Source organism: Drosophila kikkawai, chromosome X (assembly GCF_030179895.1).
Source record: "Drosophila kikkawai strain 14028-0561.14 chromosome X, DkikHiC1v2, whole genome shotgun sequence".
NCBI classification, from domain to species: Eukaryota; Metazoa; Arthropoda; class Insecta; order Diptera; family Drosophilidae; genus Drosophila; species Drosophila kikkawai.
Genome location: NC_091733.1, coordinates 6,077,005 through 6,093,726, shown reverse-complemented (window position 1 = coordinate 6,093,726; position 16,722 = coordinate 6,077,005). Strand labels below are relative to the sequence as shown.

The window sequence follows — 16,722 nt, the reverse complement described above, 5'->3', positions numbered from 1 at the left end:
TCGAATTGGCAGTTGCAAATTTGAAATGGAGCATTTACCAACTATTTTGGCTGTTGTACAACAGCAAAATGCACAGATTGCGTCACAATTTATCCGCACTAAATTTAAATGAATTAAATGACAAGGAATTTTAGTTTTTCTAATGATTTTTCTCTAACAAAGAGCAAATTCCCCGAAGAGTGTCTATAGGTGGTATAGGCATCCAAAATCTTTAAAATAAGGTAGAGGTAGGCGGTTTATATTAAATAGTAACAATTGGGGACGTATTGGGGCAAGAATATACAGAAAAAACGCCAACAACTATTTTGGGCATTCTTGTAGCTTTGGCGCCACGTTTTAAATTCCATATCTCATTTGTTCCTCGCCAAGTTTGTTTACATTTTCGTGGTGAATGGTAAAATTAAGAAGATGAATCAGAGTTGCACCGAAAAACTATCGCCTAACTATCGCCAAACAAACCGTGGTTAGATTTTAAGCCTAGTACTCTGACGAGCCTAGTACTCAAGAGAAAACCTCATTCTTTTATTTATTTCCATACGTATTTAAACACGTACATATGCATGCATGTATGTATATTTCTCGCTTAGTACATTTATAGGGTCTTCCCACTCAACATTAAAGCGCATTTAGCATCCGTTGAACAAATGCTCCATAAGGTTTTGCCGTTCCGAATTTTCCCAAATGGACCGGCGTTAGTTCAGCGTTAAAATCTAACCACGGTTTGTTTGGCGATAGTTAGGCGATAGTTCTTCGGTGCAACTCTGATTCTTCTTCTTAATTTGACCATTCACCACGAAAATGAAAACAAACTTGGCAGGAACAAATGAAAACTGGAATTTAAAACGTGGCGCCAAAGCTACAAGCATGCCCCAAATAGTTGTTGGCGTTTTTTTCTGTATATTCTTGCCCCAATTGTTACTATTTAATATAAACCGCCTACCTCTACCTTATTTTAAAGATTTTGGATGCCTATACCACCTATAGACACTCTTCGGGGAATTTGCTCTTTGTTAGAGAAAAATCATTAGAAAAACTAAAATTCCTTGTCATTTAATTCATTTAAATTTAGTGCGGATAAATTGTGACGCAATCTGTGCATTTTGCTGTTGTACAACAGCCAAAATAGTTGGTAAATGCTCCATTTCAAATTTGCAACTGCCAATTCGACAGCCTTTGTTTACGTTTTCATGAGCCACAGCTGATCGATCAGCTGTTCGGATGCTAAATGCGCTTTAATGTTGTGTGGGAACACGAGTTTCACATATGTGAAAAATCCCAAACGTTCCTCACAAATGCGCTGTGTGGGAAGACAGTATTATGGAAATAAACGAAAGAATGAGGTTTTCTCTTGAACTACTGAACGAATTTTGATATAACATCTACCAAATTACTTCAAAAGGCGATGCCGGTTATGAGTTATGCAATTTTGTAGAAGTTTTCAAATTGTCAATAGAATTTAAGCTGGCGGGGACTCATCGATAGGGCGTGGGAGCCGCTCCTATCGATATCAAACCAGTATTATTAATGAGGTCGGAAAAGAGAAAAACTTGACTTTCTCAAAATCTGCCGGTTAGAACTCAATAAGATTTAATTCGAAATTAGAGAATAGAACTCCATTTCGTTTGATATACCGTGCATATCTGCATATCCTCATTTTAGCTAGAAATATTTGGTTGAAAGTTAGCATCGAAAACATGGTATGGAGCACGTGGCGTTAGGGTCAATGTGGAACCAGTGTTAATAATGAAGTTGGAAAAGGAAAATAGGAATTTCTCAAAATCTGTCGGTCAGATCGACCTAAGATTTTTATAGAAATTTAAGAATAGAATTCCCTTTCTTTTGATATACCGTGCAAATCTGCATATCCTCATTTAAGCTAGAAATAATTTGTTGAAACTTAGCGTCGAAAACATGGTTGGCGCATTCAATTGGTTAAAAACATGGGTTGTGTGACGTCACACGTTTGGCGATCGTTGGTTTTCTTTGCTGAAACATACATATATGGAAATAAATGGAAAATGGCCGTTTTCTCTTGATCGACTGAACAGATTTTAATAAAACATGTACCAAAATGCTCAAAATGCCGATGTTGTTTATTGGGCAGTCACTTTATTTAATTTTAAATTGCTTAAATGGGTAACGTTTTTAAATCTAGTATTTTTTTAACATGGTTCCGTGCCTTGGATCAGCAACTAGTTCTCTGCTCACAGTTCCCAGTTCACAGCTGGTTCCATTTTCATACTTCGCGCCTATGTTATCAGCCCAACTACACCACCCACTGCAATTCGATTTTCTCGAAATCTGCCGGTTAAAATCTATTGAAATTTTCACCAAATATTCTTTAAACTTCTCCTAACAAGCCCATATACCGTGCATGTTGGCATATCCTCTTAAACTGGAGTTATAAGACTTTAAAAATGTTCTGCCATATTTTGTATGGAGCCGACCCAAGGTTAGTTAACTGTTATGCGATTTTCTCAAAAACTGACGGTCAAAAGAAAATGAAACTTTGCAGAGTAAAACTACAATAAATATCCTGGCATATCGGGTATTGCTGCATATCCTCTGTGAGCCGAGATATAATCAAAATTGCGAAAGCACGATTTTTCAAATGCTTTTTTTAATAGACCCAAAGGTCAAACCCCCCAAACCTAGTAAAAATCATTAGTAAATTCATTTTTAAGCATTTATAAACTTTATTTTGTTCAAATTAGTGCCTTATTAACGAAATAAATAAAAAATAAAAAATCCCTCAGTGTTCCATTTTCCCACCGTTCCATTTCGACGCTAACTCACCGACGCTAATTTTACGGACATCAAAATTACACATATAGTGGTCTCTTTCAAGGTTCTAATGAAGTAGCTAATTAATGAAAACTGCATTAGTGTATCATATGGGCATTATGAACAGAATTCACACAATGAGCCGTGTGATTTATGCAAAACAAACGTGGAGAAACATCGATGTGAGTAGACATTGATGATTAAAAATAACATCTTTGAAACTTCAATGTTTTAAAAAAATAAATTGTAAAAACTTAAATTGACCAATCCGGTCTGCTCCGGTAATATATATAATAATATTTTTTTGATTTCGGCGAAGTCGTTCGATTTAGTTTTTAGCTGCTCCGGTTATTGTTTAATTTTTGCTATCGGAATGATTTTCTTTCTCATAATTTTTTACCTTTCAAACAGCCGACTTTTTTGTTTGGTAAACAGCAATCTACATGAAGAACTGCACTTTATATTTGCATTTGCATGTTTCGAAGCCAGGTGGAGGCAGAAATAGCTGAATTTGAGAAAAACTAGGGATCTTAGAGTTGTCACATATTTCACAGTTTTAATTCCGGTGGTCTCAATTACTTTTTGGGTGAATTTTGACCATTTAAGTAGTTAGGTGAAACATTTTTGGACCTTCTTTAAAGTTATTAATATATACTTTCATATTTTATAAGAATTTTAACCAGGCTGTTTCGTTTCACCATTAGTATGTCAGCCTTGGCGATAATTTTTTGCGATGGACTTATAGACTGCTCGCCAGATCGAAATTATTTGTTGAACACGTCAACTTTTCTTGACAAATCTGAGATGGGATCAGAAATACATTTTTTATAAAATAACTACGTGCCAGAATGATCTTATAGTGGTCTGGAGTAAACTATTTTTTGCCTTTAGTAAATAAGATCTGATTTCATATAAAAAAGTAATTTACTTTTCATTTCGGCCAGACAAAGGTGCCCGTTAAATCGAACAAAATCTTACGAATTCGAAACCCGGAGCACCGATTTTTTTATATCAAAATCGAAAACGAAAACATTTTTAGTTTTCGATTACCGGAGCAGGTCTGTATATCAATGTCGGTATATGTTTTTCTACATCTCTTTCCTGTGCAACTCTGACTAATCACTACGAAAACGTACACTCTAAAGATGTTTATTTTCCAATATTATTCTAAAACATATAAATCAAAGTTGTTACTCAACTTTTATATGACAATGGAAAATTAATAATGGTACTACAGCTATTTATATTAAAATTTAGTAATTATAATTAGTTTGAAATTTTTGTTTATATAAATGAAAAGACCTACTTTTATACAAATTATATATAAATTATATTTATACAAACTATAATTGTTACTATTCCTTGTTTTTCGATTCTGGTTTCGCAAAAGATTTTACAGAACACTGCATTTGGCAAAATGTCAAAAAGCCATATGCAGTTCCAGTAAAAACGAGACATAACACTTTATCGACATGAATTCGATTAGTTTTCATTCGATTCGTATTCCCTAATCGTAACATATGTTATGTTTGTTTCTAGCCTTACAGTTAAATGTAAGCGACCCCCATCCCCTCGGTTGCGGGTTTCAGCGACAAGCAAGAAAAAAATATCAAGAAGTGCAGTGCGGTGCATCTCAAGAAACAAATCTTTCCGAAATTTGCAGTGTGCCTGTTATAGTGTTTTATGTATGCACTGCTTCCTTGCTGTTTACCCAACAGCCAACTGATGAGTCTCTATTGTTTTCATTAACGAACGAAAATCCCCCGTCCCCTCCATCCTGTGTTTTGTCTACTCGTCGCCCAGCCTCCCTTCTGGTCAGCTTCCAGTTACTCTACTGATCCACAACACACGCCCATATCATCAGCTCCGGCTACAGCTTCATTATTCTTCTCCGCAATGGCAAGCAATAGCTTTAACAGTGCCGTTGGTGGAGGCGTGGCATGTGTAAACTCGGATCTGTGGCGCGAGTGCGTTGGATGGCTGATCAGGTGTAAGGTCATCCCGAGCGACCACAAAGCTGCTCAGTCGGACGCCGAGATCCGGAGTCTGGCGATGACGTTACGCGACGGTGTGCTGCTATGCAACCTAGTCATGTATCTGGAACCTAATAGCATGGATTCACGTGAGCTGCATCGCAAGCCCCAAATGGCACAGGTAAATTAAAAGTTAAAGTGGTGCATTCTTTGCGGAACATAACTAACAGAGCGCTTCCACATTGCAGTTTTTGTGCAGCAAGAATATCAAATTGTTCCTTGACGTGTGCCGCAACGTCTTCGGGATCCGGGACGCCGACCTTTTTGAGCCGACAATGCTGTATGACCTGACGAACTTCCATCGTGTGCTCATCACGCTTTCAAAGTTGTCACAGTGCCGTAAGGTGCAGCTGATGCACCCGGATCTTGTGTAAGTGCCCCGAAGCAGGGAAGTATCAAGAAAAAGTCAGATTAGATAAATATCCCGCTTAGTATCATAAGGTTAATTCGGTGCAAAACGGGACACTTTACAAACAATTTTTGTGGCAAAACAGCTAAAGTTAGCTTAATGAATTAAGTACCACATAATAACACAACATTTTGTGTTAAATAATCTAATGAAAAATAATTAGAGGTCTAGGATCCGATATAAAAAAAAAATAATGAAGTTGTTAACGAATTTTTCCTGATTTCTTATCGATATTGGATGCCGAAATCCCGAAAATTTAAGTTCGTTTGTTAAATAAAAAAAAAAATAATGATATAAAAAATTACAAAATTTCCTGTAAAATTGGTTATAAAAGTTATGTTCCAAATGTCAAACCAGTTGGTCATTTTGTGTTATCATGTACACCGCAGTGGCGGATCCAGAGACGATTCTTGGGGGGGGAAATTGAACTTATTGACAGAAAATTATTCTATTGGACAGTCAAGTTGAGGCGTTTTTGGCGAGATAAACGGATTTAAATGAAAAGTCACCATGCGTTGAGTGTTTTCATACTCAATAGTGCCAATTGTACAGTATTATATAGGATAATCATGCCAGATAGTAACATTTTTAGGTTGCAAGGGGGGGGGGGGGGGGGGGGGGGGGGGGGGGGAAATTTCCCTAATTTTCTGTGCAAGTATAAATAAAAAGAACCGTTTAAAGCTTCTGAGAGTTTTAACGCTTCTATACATAATTAAGCATATATTCTGAACAGCAAAAAAACTGTTTAAACGTAGTAAATGCTTGTATTATTATACCCTTGCAGGGTATTATAATTTCAGTCAGAAGTTTGCAACGCAGTGAAGGACCCTAAAAAGTATATATATTCTTGATCAGCATCAACAGCCGAGTCGATCTAGCCATGTCCGTCTGTCCACCTGTCCGTTTCTACGCAAACTAGTCCCTCAGTTTTAAAGCTATCTGAATGAAACTTTGCATATAGTCTTCTATATTTTCTCACTGCTATATATGTAGGAACGGGCCGGATCGGACGACTATATCGTATAGCTGCCATACAAATGTTCGATAAATTTTTAGAAAAATAATTATAACTTGTCTGTTTTTCAACATTTTTGCACCATTTTTTAGATATGGCCATTTTATATTATTTCTGACTTTTGGTAAAAATTTTATGAAAATCGGACGACTTTATGATATAGCTGCCTTAGGAACGATCGGGAAATTAATAGGAAAAAAATTATAGCTTAGTTGTTTTTCAGCGTATTTTTATCTACTCTGAGATATAGGCTTTTTTATTATTCTAGAATTTTGGTATTAATTTCATAAAAATCGGACAAATATATCATATAGCTGCCATAGAAGCGATCGGTAATTGTATAAAATATGTAAAGCTGGGAATGTAAAACTGTAACTGTCAAACTGTAAACATAATAAGTATACATAGGTAAACTGTAATGAAACTCTGTTTTGTGAGTGTTTTCAACATTTATATCTATAATATAAACATCAAAACCAATCTGCAAGGGTATACAAACTTCGGCGTGCCGAAGTTAGCTTCCTTTCTTGTTTTTGGAATTGTGAATAAGTGCCTCAAGGCACTTTTAGGACCTAGAGGGTTAAAATATTGAGCTTTTATAAGAAAAAATAAAAACAAAATTCAATTTAAGGGGGGACATCTGAGTAACTGGCCGAAAAAAAAGCGATTTTCAAGAATTTTTTTTTGGCCAAATGAAAAAGCAAATCGAAAAATTTTTAAGTAGGTTTGATAATGTTATATGTGAAGTACAAAATACATTTTTTTTTTAATAAATCGAAAACAAAATGGCGGCTGTGCAGCATTTCTTCGTAGGCCCTATTTTTTTGAAAGGGGTCCATGGCCGGAAACCTAACGTCCTTAATTTTTGATCTAGAACAAAAAATCAAATTTTGTTAGATTCTATATCTCAACCGCTATCGACACACGTAGGATTTTTTCGATATTTTGATTTTTAGCAAAATGGTGAGTGATTAAATAAAATTTTCAATTTTCATGAGAAAAAAACGTCACAAAATTGTTGATAAAAAAAAAGTAAACAAAAAAAAAAAAAAAAAATCCTACGTGTGTCGATAGCCATAGGTATTTTGAATATACTGTCGAAATTTCAGATCGATCGGTTAAGATTTGTTCGAGTTAGGTTTCCGGCCAACTCAAAAAAAAGTGGTTTTGAGATAAACGCGTTTAAAGTTTGATTACATGTGAGGCATCGCCGCAGAATGGAAAATTTCGACACTTAGAAACTTTTGCCGGACTCTATCTTTTGATATGTTATTTTTAAGACCCTAAAGTATTTTTTAAACAAAAAAAAAAATTTCGATTTTAAAAAAAAGTTACTCAGATGTCCCCCCTTAAAAGTAAGACAATACTAAAAACAAAAAAAAAAAACAAAAAAAAAAATTTTGTGTACACTAGTTGGCACTATTATTTTGACAAATTAATCCCTGTGAATTTTTCATAACAATTTTTAAATGGTTTCATAATGAATTTTCTTTTTTTCCTTTTTGCAAATAACGAATATAAACTTAAACAAGAAAGGAAGCTAACTTCGGCACACCGAAGTTTGTATACCCTTGCAGATTGGTTTTGATGTTTATATTATAGATTTAAATGCTGACAACACACACAAAACAGAGTTTCATACCTATTTTATTTATTATTATTACCTATTTTTATTATGTTTACAGTTTGGCTGTTACAGTTTTACATTCCCAGCTTTATATATTCTTTACATCTACCGATCGTTTCTATAGCAGCTATATGATATAGTTGTCCGATTTTAATAAAATGTATACCAAAATTCTGAAATCATAAAAAATTCTCTATATCTCAATGTAGATGAAAATACGTTGAAAAACAACGAAGTTATAGTTTTTTTTCTATTTTTTTCCGATCGTTCGTATGGCAGCTATAAGATATAGTCATCCGCTTTCATAAAATTAAAATCGAAAATTTGAAATAATATAAAATGGCGGGGTCCCGCTTCCACCTCCCGCCGACCGAGGGCCGCAGCCGTGTGACGTACGGCACGAATCGCGAACTGGATAGACGCGTTAGAAGGAAAGACGAAAAGGAACGAGGAAACATTAGGAGAGTACAAAATATAATACAATATAAATATAATATACTATAAATATATAAATAAATAAAAACGCATGCAAAATAATGAGAGTATAATGAAAATATATAACTATATAAATAAATAAATAAATAAATAAATAAATAAATAAATAAATAAACAAATAAACAAATATATTTAGATAGCTTTAAAACTGAGGGACTAGTTTGCGTAGAAACGGACAGACGGACGGACAGACAGACGGACATGGCTAGATCGACTCGCCTGTGGATGCTGATCAAGAATATATGTAGAGAATATATACTTAATATTCCAAGGAATGTGGGTTCTTTTACGTCAAATTGTTCAGACATAATGTTAATAAAAAAAAAAACTGGTTCACCTATCCCCACTCTCCCCTACTTTATAGGGTCGGAAAGGTCTCCTTCACTGCGTTGCAAAGTTCTGACTGAAATTATAATACCCTGCAAAGGTATAAAAATTAGTATGTAGAAATTCTACAGAACCAAATTAAATAAAAATATCTCATACTTGAAAATCGGTTGTTTATTTTCAAAGATATTCAATGTTTACATACCGACATAAAAGATGGCGCACCCTGTACAACATAACATCTAATGTAGATAGCCTTCCGAAACTAAAAACTTGAATATTAACCCACTAAGTACGCATGCAAGCAACCAATCCGGGAGCACGCCAGTAGTAGTTTCCTCGTATCATTATACCCTTGCAGGGTATTATAATTTCAGTCAGAAGTTTGCAACGCAGTGAAGGAGACATTTCCGACCCTATAAAGTATATATATTCTTGATCAGCATCAACAGCCGAGTCGATATAGCCATGTCCGTCTGTTCGTCTGTCCGTCTGTCCGTCTGTCCATCTGTCCGTCTGTCTGTTTCTACGCAAACTAGTCCCTCAGTTTTAAAGCTATCTGAATGAAACTTTGCATATAGTCTTCTATATACTCTCACTGCTATATATGTCGGAACGGGCCGGATCGGACGACTATATCATATAGCTGTCATACAAATGTTCGATAAATTTTTAGAAAAAAATTATAACTTTGCTGTTTTTCAACATTTTTGCACCATTTTTTAGATATGGCCATTTTATATTATTTCAGAATTTTGGTAAAAATTTTATGAAAATCGGACGACTATATGATATAGCTGCCATAGGAACGATCGGGAAATTAATAGGAAAAAAATTATAGCTTCGTTGTTTTTCAACGTATTTTTATCTACTCTGAGATATACGTTTTTTTTATTATTTTAGAATTTTGGTATAAATTTCATAAAAATCGGGCAACTATATCATATAGCTGCCATATAAACCGATCGGTAAATGAATAAAATATGTAAAGCTGGGAATGTAAAACTGTAACTGTCAAACTGTAAACATAATAAGTATAGGTAAAATGTAATGAAACTCTGTTTTGTGAGTGTTTTCATCATTCATATATAATATAATAATATAAACATCAAAACCAATCTGCAAGGGTATGCAAACTTCGGCGTGCCGAAGTTAGCTTCCTTTCTTGTTTTCTATTTATTTCCTTTGCGCCTACTAACACCTAACACGAACAAGGACGTGCTTGGTGTTGCAAGGTCCACTTGTTTTTACTGCCCATAGTGCAACAGCTATATGATATAGTAATTTTCATAAAATTAAAACCGAAATTCTGAAAAAGTACAAAATAACCATATCTCAAATCTCATGTCTCTTATCTCATATGTTAAATAACAGCGAAGAAATCATTTGTTTTCTAAAAATCTGTCCATAATTTCTATTGGAGCTATATGATATAGTCGTCCAATCCGACCCGTTTCGACTTATATAGCGGTGAGAGAAGTCAAAAGATTACCTGCAAAGTTTCATTCAGATAGTTTACAAACTGAAAGACTGGGATGGACACACAGGCAGACCGACGGACAAGCGTACGGACAGACAGACATGGCTAGATCGACTCGGCTGTTGATGCTGATCAAGAATATATATATACTTTATAAGGTGGGAAATGTCTCCACTGCATTGTAATCTTCTGACTAAAATTATAATATAATAAAAACAGCACGTCATTTTCTTTTACAATCGAAAAATGCTTAAATCTTACTCAACATAACTGCATTTAATTTTGTTTATATCTCGTATAGTTTGTCAGCTATAAAAGTTTGAATTTCAAGTTTATCTCTGCACGAAAAAAGCTGTGAGTCACAGTAAATATGTATGTAAATACTATCAGCCAGCCAGTAGGCCTTAGTGGCTGGTGCTCTTAATGTTCAACTGTTAGCTGTACTCGAATTGATAAATGAATAACCTATTGTTTTAATTCACACGGAATGTTTTGATAAACCAATGTAAAATATACATTTCAGTGGCTTTAACCTACTAGTGTCGCCAAGCGAGCGTTCCCATTCAGACGAAGCCATCTACAAGGACCTGCATTCCACGTGAGTATCCGTAAGCTTTCAGCTTACTATGTCATAATCATATTAAGGGCTCCCCACTTGACCCGCTGCCCCTGGGGCCTTTAAATACCTACACTTTCCTATAAATTGCGGCCATTTCAAAACTCATCTCAGTCTCTGCCCTTGATGTACGCGGCTAGAAGCGAACTAAACCTTGTCAAATCAAATTGTTCGAACTCGGTGTTTACATATCAAATAGCTTCAAGTTTAATATATATTACTATTAAACTAATAATTATAATCAAAATGGCAAATATAGTATATAGTGAATATACTATTCTGTAAAACTCTATTTTTCTTTAACCCTAGATGGTCATTCCTATTTTTACTTCTCTTAAGGGGGGGATATACATACAGTAAGTCACAAAAGTATTCGTTGCAAGGTTCCCGACGAATAATTATGTTATTTTTTTAATGATTAAGTATCAAATTGATCACTTTAGTTTTTATTTTATGTTACTCAGATATTAAACAATAGGAAAACAACAAAAAGTTGTTAAAAAACTAGCTTCATTGCTGTTTTTTCTTAGAAATTCATTTGAACTACAAAATTTTATGTCACAAAAGTGTTCGTTTTTTTGTTTCGCCATTAAATATTTATTATTTTTTTATTTTGTTATATCTTATGTGCAATCCTTTGTTATATTTAATAGCTTATAATCGTCCTTGCATTGGCTCTACCCATTTTGGGCACCTCTTTCAGGATATATTCGACCATTTCTTCCGCATTATATCTTTATGTTTCTTTTTCGGCAGAAATCCGCTGTTCCTGGAATTTTAGCTTAAGATGGTGTCATAGATTTTCAGTAGGGCTAACGTCTGGGCTCTGTGAAGGAGTTTTAGTCTGGTTTCAATAGTACAACACCCACATCTTGACTTTAAAAGTCGTTTGTTCGGCTCTATTGTACTGGTGGAAATTGAACTTGTCGGGTTCTGGACACATTAGGGTGCCACTGGAGAGTTAATTACACCTTAATAAATTTATATATATATCAGCAATTATTATCCTGTCTAAAGAAAACCATATTTCCAGCCCCTGGGGCAGACAGACAGCCCAAACTACATAGAACAGAACCTCTGATGTGCTTTACTGGTGCTGTATAATTTTTTAACTTGAGGGCTTTTCCGGGCTTGTGGCAAACTATCCCTTCTCAATCCGACCCCTAAACATTGAAAAGCTTTTTTGCTCAATATTACTTGCCCTGAATACTCTAAAGTTTGGTTCAAATACGTTATATTAAAAAATAGCTTCGGCATATTGATAGGTGAAAACATGGATTTTATTTTAGAGCTTCTACCATGCTTATCATGGCTTCTAGGAACTGTTCCGATAGTTTAAGTGGTTACATTTGTTCCTTAGGATGTGGTCATGGCGGTGTTAATTTTTGCAGTCTATAAATGTATGCCTTTCCTGTTTTTTTTTTAAGAATTGTCCTATCTTCTCTGATTTTCAATTTCTATGTTCGGCCAAAACGCGGCTTATTTTCCAGGAAATTTCTTGATTTCAGTAGAAAAACCACGCCTATTATGGTAAGAGGACTATTATCAAACATACCAGAAATATATTTAAAGGATCAACCCTCATTGTGTAGGTGTAAAGTAATTTTCTTCTGGAAAATGTTTTGACTCTGTACTATTCGGCATTTTGTAACTGATTACGAGCCACAATGGCGCTTAAATGTTGTGTTTTTCCATGAATTAAATTTAAAATGTATTCCCAACCAGAATACTGAAAAAGTTGCACTAACCCACGAAAAAAAGAAAAAATAATAAAAAAAAAATCTCAGAAACGAATACTTTTGTGAGCATAAAAATCGATTTAGTTTTATATATTTGTCTGTAGCTTGTTATTGAAAAGGTTTTCTCTAAGTTTTTTTTTGTCATATGCTAAACAAAATATACATCTTTGGGATAGTAATCCATTTTTTCACATTTTGAAGCTTTTAGCTAGTGACAATTGACATTTTCCTCAAGACCTCCTTTGCAACGAATACTTTTGTGACTCATTGTATGTATGTACATGTAAACCGAAGCTTTTTTGGTAAATTTTTTTTTGTTTAAAAAATAGTTTATTACTTAAAAAATATACTGTGTAAGTTTCATTATGGAATTCCAACTTTAAGTGCCTCAAAACAAGTATGCACGCAAGGCATACAAGTACTAACGTGGGCGCATCAAAAACCTTAACGTCTTTTTCTTAGTTTTTGCATTTTTACCATGCTTTGGACACGATTCACAAAAAAACCATGTAACTTATCGGAGTGAATCATAAATTATTATGATTAGCATGAAATGATCTTCTATTTGAACCCAAATGTTAATAATAAAGTTCAGTATTGCTATTTTTTTATTTTTATAATTCTTATTTGTTTTTTCAAATATAAGATAAAAGTGTAATGAGAACAAAAAATGTTTGCGCATTTCCGACACAAACTACGAGTTCTATAGTGTCCATAGCCGGGAAGCTCAAAGCTCGAGGCGCTGCGGCATATACTCCATAGGTCCGCCATTTTGTAAATTATTTTTTATAACACGTATTGTTTGATTTGTCTATTATTTGGGGAATCAGCTGTTTATATTTGAACATTAAGTGCTTTACAGTTTAAACCGAGCGAAGTATACACATCAAACAACAGCTATGATACGGACAAGATTCACAAAGAAATCCGAACATGTCAGAGTAAACCAAAGATTATTCTTACGATCCAATTGCAAACTTCAAAGGTATACAAACTTCGGCTTGCCGAAGTTAGCATCGTTTTTTGTTTATCTTATAATTTGTGACAATTGAGCATTAAAGGCTTGAGGGGTTGACCCATGTGACGGCCTTAAAGCACTCTTATATGTAGATGTATCGCTGCTCTTATAGTATGCATATTGCGTCAAGAAATACAAAAATGTATAAGTGGATACAGTGTAAAACTGCAACATTGGATTTCTTTCTAAGTTTGTTTTCAGCTTATTAAACAACTTAACCTTTTTGTGATAAACCGTAAAATAAATATCCAACGAAACGCGAAAACATTCAACTCGTGTTAGCGTTCTTTTCTTCAGTGTACACAAACTATTTCCGATATATCTTCCCGAATTTTATAAATATGTTAAAGGTATTTTGGCATCGGAAGACGAAAGAGGAGTCCTTGTATCTAAGAAATTTCTGTGTCCAGCTAACACTGTCTAACACACTCTATTTTCTCTCTGTCTCTACCTCTCTGTCTCTTTCTTTACTTTGCCGACCGACTTTGTATGAATGAACTCAAACGTGTATGCCTGATGTGTGATTGCTTTGTTGCTGGTGTGTGGTCTTGCTATGGGGGATGCCTCGATCCTGCAGCGACCTTAACATGCGGAAGGCAAGCAGCATCGACGCCTCCGGCTCGTCCTCGACAGAATACTACGACCTCACCTCGCAGAGCGGATCGTTGTCGGTGGAGGACGAGAACAGCGACATCACCATCGAGAACGGTACCGAGGATATTGACGATTACATCGAAGACTCGCTCTCCAACATGTGCGACTCGACCATCGATCCTGATGGGTATGGAATGAATATGGATAAAGGCCCGCTGGCAGCCACTCAGGGCAGTAATTCTCAAGGCCTTACGTACGATTTCGCCCTGGGTGCAGTTAGCTCCACCTTGGACTCAGCCTCTGCAGCGGTCACGCCCACGCCGGAATCTTTTGACCAAAAAAATAAGTCACTCATCCCAAGTGACGCTGCCGCCTCGCCTGCTTTCAACTCCGATTTCAATGCTCCCGACTCATCAATGGAGCGCCTCATATCCAGCTCTTCGTCTTCCACATCTCTGTTTGTCAGCGAGAGCCAACGACTGCAGCAGGCTGCCGCCGCTGTTTACAATTACCGCTCCTCGATGACATCCACGGAGCACGAGTACGCCTACATTTACAGCGAGGACGACGACAAGGTCTACGAGGATCTCTGCTATGTCACCTTCCAGACGATAGCGAAACCTGAGGTGTGCCCCTATTAATTTTCTCTGTGTTCAGCAGGGTGGGACCAAGCTATATTTCTGAACCAACAAGATAGAGGAATCACAAAATTTCGATGCAACAATACAAAATTCAATTCAAAACATTTTTTTATATATTTTTTTTTAGCTGTCAATTTAGATTGCGCCTAATTTAATCTTATCTTGTACTCCATTTTCACTTTATTTTGTATGTCTGCAATTAAATGTTCTTTTTCGCTTTCAGTTATTGGTGAGCTCAAACGCAAGCTGGCTTTGTAGAGCTAAGTTGATATACACTGGCACTTTTAATATAACTTCGTAGACGCAGGATATAGTCCTTAGGTTTTCATCGAGTCTTAAAATTCTTTCCAAATGTAATAAAACCACCGTTATTTTAGTCTATTCTTTTTTTTTTAAGCTAACACTTTGCAAATGCATGAGTAAGTAGGTTCTCCTTTTGCAATTCAGTACGCAAGAGAGCTAGGTATGAACACACGCCTTTGTCCTTTTTCAGTCAATTGAATTTTCGATAAGGGCAGGCGAAAGGAAAACATTTTACCATACCCGCCTGTTAAAATGGCGATTTGCTGTGGGAAGCAAAGCCGTATTGCGGCTTTATCGAGCGAGGAAAACGTTAATGTAATATATTAAATCAAATATGTTCCAATAATAGGGTATCGTGACAAAAAAAAAAAAAGAATACAACAATTTACTTAAAACTAAATTTAGTTTTAATAAATGGGATTTATAAATAGGATTTTAATATTAGCGGATCGTGACAAAACAAAAGAATACAAGATATTTAAATATTTAACAATAAGATGTCAAATGGAAACAAATAAGAAGAAAAATGGCGAAATTTTCACACCCTACGCACTCTACTGCACCAAAAAAAAAACTAGGATGTTGACCCAAAATATTGGAAAGTAGAACATAACTGACCCCTTAGTATGACTATAACTTACGTGTTTTGGAAGAATACCCTAATAGGGTCTACCCATCCACCGTCCGTTGAACTAACTGCCCATAAGGTTTAGCCGTTCCGAATTTTCTGAAATAGAACGCATTAAAATCTAACCACAGTTTGTTTGGCGATAGTTAGGCGATAGTTTTTTCGGTGCAACTCTGATTTCTTCTTCTTAACAGTGCAAATTTGACCACGAAAAATGCAAACAAAGTTGGCGAAAATTTCACCAATTGTTACCATTTAATATAAACCGCCTATCTGTACCTTATTTTAAAGATTGGTGGTATAGGCCACCTATAGACACTCTTCGGGGAATTGGCTCTTTGTTAGAGAAAAATCATTAGAGAAACTAAAATTCCTTGTCATTTAATTCATTTAAATTTAGTACGGATAAATTCTGACGCAATTGCTGTTCTTTAACAGCCGAAATGGTTTTTAAACTATTCATTTTACTCCCACATCGGCCGCTTCAGCCATCATTGTTTACGTTTTCATGAGCCACAGCTGATCGAACAGCTGTTCGGATGCGGATGCACTTTAACGCAGCTCTGTGGGAACACGAGTTTCACTTTTTTTTTAAATCCCAACCGTTCCTCACAAATGCGCTGTGTGGGAATACAGTATAAGTCCTTGTTATACTATCTCCCAATCGATAGATAGTGAGTTTTGGCGCTTCTACGTACTAGGGGCTTGATGGTTAATTTTTTTTCGAAGCTTGAAGACAAATCAGATCCAATGGATATCAGACTTGATCTGCGTAAAAATATTTAGAGGTTAAAAATGTTTAAAGTCTCTTTTTACGTTTCTATTCTCTTTGCATTCCCTACAGTTCCAAAAATAAGTTGTCATACATGATTCACCTGATGAATTACCGATGACAGAGGGCAAGTTCCGAAAGACAAACGAATTTAATTCAATAAAGCAGAGCTTGCAAATAACTGTCGACGCGGTTTTTCCTGTGCTCTCGTTGCGAGCCTATGCGTGTGAATGTATACCAA

General features: G+C 35.5%; 1 protein-coding gene across 3 annotated transcripts in view; it reads left to right on the top strand.

The window, feature by feature from the left end:
* Positions 1 to 3,916: 3,916 nt before the first annotated feature.
* Vav (Vav guanine nucleotide exchange factor) overlaps positions 3,917 to 16,722 on the top strand; it is a 30,865-nt gene continuing 18,059 nt past the window's right edge. The window contains exons 1-5 of one of the 3 annotated variants that reach the window (XM_041775117.2): positions 3,917 to 4,012; positions 4,324 to 4,938; positions 5,006 to 5,187; positions 10,694 to 10,768; positions 14,121 to 14,765. In XM_041775117.2, the coding sequence (XP_041631051.1) occupies positions 4,681 to 4,938; positions 5,006 to 5,187; positions 10,694 to 10,768; positions 14,121 to 14,765 (1,160 nt within the window). In that variant the 5' untranslated portion in view covers positions 3,917 to 4,012; positions 4,324 to 4,680. Of the gene's footprint in view, positions 4,013 to 4,323; positions 4,939 to 5,005; positions 5,188 to 10,693; positions 10,769 to 14,120; positions 14,766 to 16,722 lie in introns of those variants that run through there. The other 2 variants (XM_070288096.1, XM_070288097.1) reach the window with 2 other exon arrangements.